Source organism: Salvia miltiorrhiza, chromosome 6, assembly GCF_028751815.1.
Source record: "Salvia miltiorrhiza cultivar Shanhuang (shh) chromosome 6, IMPLAD_Smil_shh, whole genome shotgun sequence".
Taxonomy (NCBI): Eukaryota; Viridiplantae; Streptophyta; class Magnoliopsida; order Lamiales; family Lamiaceae; genus Salvia; species Salvia miltiorrhiza.
In genome coordinates this window covers 20,737,556-20,747,038 of record NC_080392.1, presented here as the reverse complement: position 1 = coordinate 20,747,038, position 9,483 = coordinate 20,737,556, and the positions used below count along the sequence as shown (strand labels likewise).

The 9,483-nt window shown below is 32.3% G+C and overlaps 1 protein-coding gene across 3 annotated transcripts; it reads left to right on the top strand.

Annotated features, from left to right (window-relative positions):
- Positions 1–154: 154 nt before the first annotated feature.
- LOC130987443 (formin-like protein 3) lies at positions 155–3,973 on the top strand. Of its 3 annotated transcripts, XM_057910985.1 has the most exons (5): positions 223–616; positions 720–854; positions 2,215–2,283; positions 2,498–3,596; positions 3,671–3,973. In XM_057910985.1, exons 1-4 carry the CDS (start codon positions 599–601, stop codon positions 2,540–2,542), a joined length of 267 nt encoding a protein of 88 aa, XP_057766968.1. In that variant the 5' UTR covers positions 223–598; the 3' UTR covers positions 2,543–3,596; positions 3,671–3,973. The 3 variants fall into 3 exon arrangements, 1 of the variants encoding a protein (XP_057766968.1); XR_009089736.1 differs by having other exon boundaries at positions 155–616; positions 756–854; positions 2,215–3,596; XR_009089735.1 differs by having other exon boundaries at positions 2,070–3,596.
- Positions 3,974–9,483: the final 5,510 nt, after the last annotated feature.

The window sequence follows — 9,483 nt, the reverse complement described above, 5'->3', positions numbered from 1 at the left end:
ATAATTGGAATTTATGGGAAAAAATTGCTTAATCATGTAATTAAAAACAGCCGAAAATGTTGGGATAAAAAACTGCCGAAATTGTTAATTCAAAAAGAAAACAAAAACTGCCATCATTTTTGAGAGAAAAACTGCCAACTTTAATGTTAGTGAGTATCTATCAATTCTATAAAGCAATTCATATTCCAACCCCCATATTGTTTCTCTCTCCCACGTGGCACACTCACAATGCTTTATTTTACATTATCTTGAAAGGCTTTTTACTCACAATTCTCACAATTTTACAAAGCCTGCTGCAGCCGTTACATCTCTCAAGGTCAAAGCCACCTCTCAAAATCTCCATCCATGCCTTCAGTCGTTACATCTCTCAAAATCTCCATCCATGGCTTCAGCCGTTACATCTCTCAAAGTCTCAATTTCTCTCACAATATGACTTTCCAGTCTCAATCTTTCCACAAATCTCAAACAATTCGTTGGTCTCTCTCGCTTCTTCTCAAACAATCGGCGCCGAATCTTCCCTCAAATCTCAAACAATCGGCTGTGTAATTGGGAGATTCAGTTTCTCTCTTTCAATTTCCATCTCACGAATCAGTTTGTGATGAACCAGTTTTCGGAGGTTCTTGATTTTCTCTATGATTTCTACGCATTGTATTAATCTGCCTTGAAGGGGGTTTTTTTTTTTAATTTTTCTTTGCAAATCTGGTTGTTTATTATGTTAGGAACCTCACTGCTATGTCCGCGTCATCTCCCGTAAGAGTAAAGAGGGAAGTTTTGTTACCAAAGGCCTTGAAAAGGTCGAACAGGAACTACTTGCAGCAGAGAATGACGGTGTTGTATCCTCAGGCTTTCGGAAGGTCAGAATGCATAATGTTTTGATACATTCTCATCCTCAATTATTAAAATTGCTACTTGAACCTAACCTTATATCTTTTATGAATACATTGTAAGTTTCCTCATTGTGTTTTGCGGCATAGAGATAAATTTAATATGACTTAAGTGCTTTAGTTAATTCTCTCAAATAATGAAATATACTGAAATTCCACTTTTGTTTTTGGGTCCCTTGGTATCCTTCATCCTTGGTGGCATTCGGCCTTGATATTGATTGTAAGAGAGATGAAGTAATTTGTTTGATTTCTTAGAGTTTTTTCATTCAAGAGCAGCTGTCCTATATGTTATGCAACGTAGCGTTGACTCTGCCTGTGAAGAAATTAACTGCAGGCAGTGTGGGATAGTGCTAGGGTCAGGGTTTTGTTAAATTTGGGTTAAAATTCCAATGTCAATCAACATTAGACGTGGAATTTGATTGGGGGATAAGAAGCATTGGAGAATGGGGAGTTCGACCGTGGCTGCCATCCTGACAGCCTACAGCTAGAGATTGGCTAGGTTGGAGCAGCAATGGCAGGGATTAGAATAACAGAATCTTTGTTACAAGATTTTATGAAAACCCTTTTCCTAGAATAACACATGAGAGAAATTGAAACCACCAGCTACTAAACATATTAGAATTCTGCTGAGGCAGCCTTGGTCAAGGGATGGGCTAAAGACAATAAGCGTTTTAAAATTAAAAACTGATTGCAGTTTTGTTAAATAGGAATTGTGTACTATAAAGTTGAATGTGAGCATTAACATGATATAGTTTATATTGGGTATTGACTAAATTAGAACCAATTAAATGCTCTTTAAGTTAAAATTGGCTTAAATCTGGTTTACTAGAATTGAACAGAACTCCAGAGAACAGATTGGTTTCTGTAGGACCACTTAGTAACTGTGAGTGCGCAAGAGGAATCCAACAGCGATTTTTATGAGATCATAAGTATCTAAAAGCATTAGGGAGAGAAATTAAAAATAAGTAAAATCTAATAGCAGTGGGGAGAAGAGGGGTCTGCGATATCTCTAAATTCAGGTGGGTTGTGTGTATTTGCAAAAGAGATTAGGAGGTACCGTTATGATTAGACCCAAGCTCAATCAAAAGCCTTGAATTTATCTAAAATCTTGATGTATTGCAACATGGCCTTTGTTCTGTTTTGTTTGATTTACAGTAGAGACTTGATCTATTCTGTCATCTGTAGGAACTTGCAAATCAGCAATCATGATCAAACAATTCACAATGATGGTTTTGATCACCTGACTAACCTTGCATATTATTATTTAGATGTCTTATGTGTTTTAAACCCAATGTATAAAGTTGTGGAATTGTTGAACTGGCTTTAACAGGTCTTAACAAGTTTCCTCCATACTGCTGAGGCGGAAGTTAGGTCACTTATCAACCTTTACACTGAAGTGGTGAGCTTTAATTGTTAATTTGAATGCTTCTTAGACAAATTTCTTTTGATTTTCACCTTGTGATCCAAGATGAGATCACTTATTACGGCCTGCTCTAAAGTGGTGAGCATAAGTGTTATTTATGATGCGGCTTTGACCAATTCCGTTGTTTGATTTTATTTTGTTCTTACTGGTCAAAAGCTGTGGATAACTTTGATAGCAATGTGATTCACAGGATTTAGTAAGAGCAGTTGGTGCTTTTATGTTGGGAGATGTATAGAATTTTCTGGTTGAGCACTTAAGCTACTTATTTTCTGGTATTTCGCTGCTAATTGAACTCTGCAATTGTTGGTTGTGATTTCATGAGAACATGCTTGAAGCTGCAGCTTGTACCATAAGCATTGAACTCATGTCATAAGCATTATTATAAATTCACTCATGTCATAAGAATTCTTATTGTATGTTGTCTCTTTTTAATTTTTCATGTGATAAACTATGTATGATAATTAGTGTGATAAACTAATTCATTTTTATCTTATGTTGTCTTAGGCTTTTTAGTAGTGTCTTAGGCCTCTTAGTATTGTGTGATAAACTGATGATTGAAATGATTGACAAACTTATTTAGTTTTCCACAAAAATGTTATGACTCCACACACTACTAAATATTTTAACTACATATATATATGTTTGGTATACTGTAACAGATGTATAATGGGGAATATGCAATTTTTGCTTTATGCTTCTACATAGCTTGCATTTTGTAATAGTCAATTAGCACATCATTTCTTGAAACAATCAAAGTATTTAATGTGAATGAGACCCTTGTGATCATATTGCCCTTCTCTTTGGACAACTGTGAGCCTGCAAAACCATGGCAGATGCTTCACCTCTATGCAGTCCTCTATACTACTGCCTTTGGGGCCACGGGGATTAGGCCATGCATCTCTTCCTTTGGAGCATATCAATTTGATGAAAGAAGCAAGGACTACAAGGAGCATCTCAAAAGATTCTTAAACTCCTTCTACCTCTGAGTCACGGTTGGAACAATCCTGGCATTCACAGCAAATAGTGTACAATTAGATAAAACACGGTTGGGGACCTGGGGTAGCCCATTTGGTTCGTTAGCCATAGCTATGGGCATGTCCAACCTGGTTTTCTTTCTCGGAACTCATCTTTAGAGGCACAAGTTACCTGGTGGAAGCCCACTCCTGTTTCCGCCTTTAGGAAGAGAAAAGCTTTGTTTAGAGCAGCAAGACAGACGACTTGTACGAGCTTCCGAGCAAAAGATCAGCCATCAAGGGGAGCAGCAAGATCGCACTTACTGATGATTTCAGGTAAGTGATTGTTTGAAAGAAACAACATTTACATGTCTTCGATTTGATGATTTGAAAACAATTTAAACCTGCAGATATTTGGACTCTGAAGTTGAAAGAAGATGGCGTTGATCCAAGCCCCTGGAGGCTCTTCAGGGTCACACAAGTTGAGATAAAAATCCTTCTGAAACTGGTCCCAAATCCAGCTTGCACCATTATGCTCAATCTTATATCAAAAATAAAACCAAAGTAAAATCTTGGCACTCATGGCACTAATAGTGCCATAAGTGCCTAACTCGACCCGGCACGCGACCCGCGTGCCTGATCCTACCCGATCCGCCTCATTAAGGGTAAAACATCCAAATCAATAAAAATGGCCAAAATTTGTGTTTTTTCAATGTGTGGCCATAAATTGTGTTTTATGCTTCATTTTGGCTACTTCAAAATTTTACTCTAATTTTTATAACATAGTTATGGTAATTCAAAGTTCAAATGAGATGACACTCACGAGTCAAATTTGTTCTTTCACACTCTAAACGAGATGATGCTCGGAACCTAATTTGAAGCTCCAAATGGAATAATGCATAAAGGATTGTTAAAAATTTTCAAGCTTCATACAAAATGATGTTTAGAAGTTAGTTATGATCTTACAAGCTCCAGATCATACAATCTCACAAGTCAACTTTGATTTTTAAAGCTCCAAATAGCGATGTTAAAAAATTGATGCATAAAAATTTATGTTTTTGTATTTCAAGGTCTAGACGACGATGATGCTCAAAAGTCTGGTGTTCAAACGTTAGATGTCATCTTCCGGATTTTAGACGATATAGTCTTAACTTAATTCTTATTTTTAAATTTATCAATTTGCACAAAAGTAATAAAAATACTGTCTACATACAATTGACAACAAATGTAACACATTAATCCTTCCATCAAATTTACATAAAAAAAATCTTCAATTTGACACCGACCTTTTTAAAATATTATTAAATGAAAACTTATATAAAAGGATATACTCCATCCATCCACGAAAAAATATCCTAAGGGAGAGTGACACATGTTTTAAAAAAATTTGTGTTGTTTATTTAGTGAGTGTAGAAAGGGACCTACAAATTAAGAAAATTGGAAAAAGTTAATTAAGTTTTTGAGTGAAAAAATGGACCTACAAGTTAGTGAGGGGAGAAAGAGGGTCATAAATTGTTACTGAAAATAGATTAGGACATCTTTTGTGAACGGACCAAAATGACAAATTATAACATCTTTTTATGGACTAAGAAAGTATCTATTATTCTAACAAAAAGTTAACATTTAATATTTGAGGAATATGGTTGAGATTAATATAATTTAAACTATGTTACCTCAAATTAAATAAATTCAAAAATAATTTATACTTCCTATGTCCCGTGAAACTTGAGCAATTTCTTTTTGGCACGAGTTTTAAGGAATTAATATTTTTTGTGTTAAGTATAGTAGGTTCTTTTTGGCACGAGTTTTAAGGAATTAATATTTTTTGTGTTAAGTATAGTAGGTGAAAAAGTGAAAATGTGAATAAAGAGAAAAACTTATGCAAGGAAATTGCTAAAGCTTCATAGGATATAACCCAAAAAAGAAAATTGTTCAAGTTTCGCAGGATGAAGGGAGTATATAAACAATTAAATTATACAAAAATAATTATCATATAATTTAAATAATAATTTCCCGTCGAATTTCGACGGGTTATACACTAGTTGTTGTAAATTTAATGATAAAACATATTTTTCTCATTTTCTTTTAATTATGATTTGGATACTTTTTATATATATATATATATATATATATATATATATATATATATATATATATATAAATAACATTAAAATGAGAAAGTTGTGATGATTTAAAATTTTAACATATTAAAAAAATTACTATATTTTAAGAAGTGATATTTTCCTTAAAATGAGGAATCATATTTGAACTTTTTAAATTTTCTATTTCTTAATTATGATATTTTAAATTTTCAAATTATATATTTATATTTATTTTATATTAAACATAAATTATTAATATTATTTTGAGATCTTTATAAAATAATATCATATTATATATTACAATTTATTTTAAGAAACACTAGCTCAGTAATCTTATAAATTTTAAGATGTTAGACACATAAATTTGTGTTTTAATCTATATATGTTTTAGTTTTGTTGCTGTTATTAATTTAAATCTATAAATATAAAAATTTTAATTTTAGTATTATTATGTTAAATTAATGATTATAAAAGTGTTTCATATATATTATATGATGTATCGTGATAATCTATGTGCATTTTTTATAAAAGCAAATGATCATCTTTCACAAATGATATTTTTTATAAATAAAAATGAGACTGTGCACAAAAATAAATGATAGCACATTACATTTTAATTATGCAAATGACAATTTTCATAACAAAAAAAATATTTTGTTCGATTAATCGGAGTGGAAAGGAAATAAATGGGGGGAGGAATTGGGCAGGCCGTGCACTGTGCAAGCACACATTTGACCCTACCGCTTAATTCTTTGTGATTGAAAAATTTGCCAATATTAAATATAAATCTTCAAAAAAGTATATATACAATGCATGTATATTTAAAAAAAAAAAATCACATTTCATTATTACTACTTAATAAAAATAATATATTTACAAATTTTATATTTATTAATATAATAGTAGTAAATTTACAATATATATAATATTTTTCGTGCATTGCACGGGAGCCGTACAAGTAAAACTGTAAAAGAATGACATTTTGGACATGTTATAATTGCACCATTCAAATGTGTATCCTAAATTAAAGCTGTTAGCGCTAGCTTAAGCTGGCACACAAGAAGGGATGCAGCGCTAGAGTGCCGCTTAGTATATATATAAAGAGAAATAAATGTCAATAAAATCAATTTAAAGGATAATTTTTTAATTGTAAAAAATATTAATAATTAATATTTAATTAGTGGTTAATTTATTTGTTTCAATCGGTTCCACTTACTTCTCAATCTATTTTTTGTTCCCATTCAATATATAAAATATATTTCCGTCTAAAAAAATACATAACACATATTTTCTTTTCTATTTATTTTATAACTTTATTATGAATATAATAATATACAAAATGCATCTTAAATTAAAGATCATAAAAATATCTTCAATTTGGTATATAATATATCAAAAATTAATCAAAATTAATCAAAAATAAAGAAGTTGTTATCATTTAAAGTTAAACCATATTCAAAAAATAAATATTTTCTAACTTTCCTTCAAATGTGTATCGCGTTTAAATATCTTTCAAACTATTTTTAAATTTATATTTTTTCTTTCTTTTTATGAATTTGATTTATATTCTTATCCTATTTCTTATATTTTTGTCACGACCGCACTTGCTAAGGATAGCAAATTCGGGGAGACCGCGACTAAGGGAGGGGATTTAGGAGCGGGAGTTAGAAAGGGCATATTCGGCTTCTTGATGACTCGACTTGTATAAAGAAATCAATCGAAATATCTAGATATCAATGAAGGCCACAAGGGGACCGTACATAATATTATCCCAAAACGGGGTACTTAATGGTTTTAGTACATTATTAAATAATACATATTGTTTGACAAATGACATAATATTTTAACATAATCAGTGTTCGCAGCGGAATAACAATAACTTGAGTATATGTATGAAGACATATACTCTACTCTGAGGTTCTCGTCCTAAATTGACAAAAGCTCCGCTTGCACACTACATCCTCGATCACAGCTCAACCTGCACATTTAAAAATACATGCAGGGCTAAGTACAAAAGTACTTAGTGGACACTTGCCGAAATTTACATACATGCATAATATTTTATTGTCAAGCCTTTCAATAGTAGTAATATACGAGGGTTTTCCTTTAAAGACTCGTATTTACCAAACATAATATCATTTCTTTCATCAATAACCCGCGCAGGTATTTTATATCATTAATCACCATATCAGTAACTCGTGCCGAGAGGGAGGCCTCCCTCTACGGACACTATGATCGGCCAACCCGCTAGATGACTCACGATCACAAGGTGTACACTAATTCCGAAGGGATTTGCGGTCCCATCCAGAATCCGAATTCGATTAACATCAGATAGGCAATTAATAATAAAACATAAAGCATTTAGGCATTGACAATATCATTTAAATTCATAAGCATAAAGTCTTAACAATTCTAATATATAATTTTAGTTTATACGTAGAAAGCCTACCTGAATAGCAGACTCACGGTTTAGCTCTAACTCTGGTGCTTGACCTTTAATTCGAGAAAATAAAATAAGATTCTAATTCTCGAAAAATCTCAATAAATGAGGATGCGTGAAATGATTATGCATGACTCATATTCCTTTAATTAAATTATGAGATGCTAATCCTATTTAAGGAATTAAAGCTCGTCTTATGAGGTCGGATTATTAATCTTTAATAATCTACTCATCTTAAAATAATCTAATTCACTTACTAATTAATAATTAGTAAGTCTTAAATCTTCTCTAATTAAATTTAATAGAATAATTATGACGACCCAATTAAAATAAAATAATCAAGGCCCAAAAGGAATTTAATTCGAGCCCAAAAGAATAAATTCGAAGCCCAGTGCATTAATAATATTAGGCCCAACATCAATTAATTTCTAGAGCCCAACAAATGAGGCCCAAGATAAAATCATGAAGCCCAATAAGTGAGCCCATCATCACCCTTAAAAAAAATTAGTAATTTTTAATATTAATCACTAATTAAAATAATTAGGATTAATAAAGAAGCCTAAATAATAATTCTTATTGGGTTAAATAAATAAATTTCATTGGACTTAATCAATTAAATCGTAGGAGCCCAAGTAATATAAATTCGAGACCCATTATTAATAAATAATAGGAGTCCAAGTAATAATTAATGTGGACTGGAAAGAATTAATCTTATCTCGTCAAAACCTTAAACTCAAACATTATCACATAACTATCATTTAGGTTCGAAACTATTTATTCGAACATCAACATGCGCATTAATCATAACTCGTTCTATTTATGCCATCAAGTCAAATATTCCGTCATTTAAAAACAAATCCTATAATATTACATAGATAAATTATATCATCATAGATCATGCTTTCTTATTTTTTTAAAATCGTTTAATCATTTTCAAATAATCCATATTAATAAGTCATTTGAAAAGAATTAATTTAAATGAGAGTTTAACTCGAAATATTTCATTTTATAATCCATTTATAAATACTTGAAATAAAGAACTCCATTTAAATAATTAATTTAAAGGTCAATATATAATTAAATTAATCAAGCTCAATTTAAATTAATTATTAAGAGCTCAAATAATTTAAATAGATATAAGCCCAAATTAATTAGATAAATTAAGTCTATCATGTTTTTCTTTGAATAAGGCCCAAACAATTTAATAAAATCGGCCCAAACAATTTAATTAAATCGGCCCAAGAGTTTAATTAAATCGGCCCAAGAGTTTAATTAAATCGGCCCAAACAATTAAAAAAAATCGGCCCATACCCGGCCCAAATCCTAACCTAAATATACACACACACTAAATACACTCAAACACACACATAACACACCAAAACACACAAGCTTCTCTCTCTCTCTCTAACTCTCGGACCTCTCTCTCTCTCGACTCTCTCTGCTCTCTATCGTTCTGCCGCCGCCGCTGCCGTTCAACGGCGCCGTCGCCGCCGGCGAGCGGCGCGGCCTCTCCTCCTCTCTCCCTGAACTCTTCCCCCCCTCTTCTCCTCTATCTCTCTCGCTCAATCTCGGCCGCTGGAAAGGCACAGCAAGCGCAACCACGCCGCCGCTCCGTCGCCTCCGCCTCTCCTCCATGGCAGATCCGCCACCGCCGTTCAACGCCACGGATGTTCACGGCCAT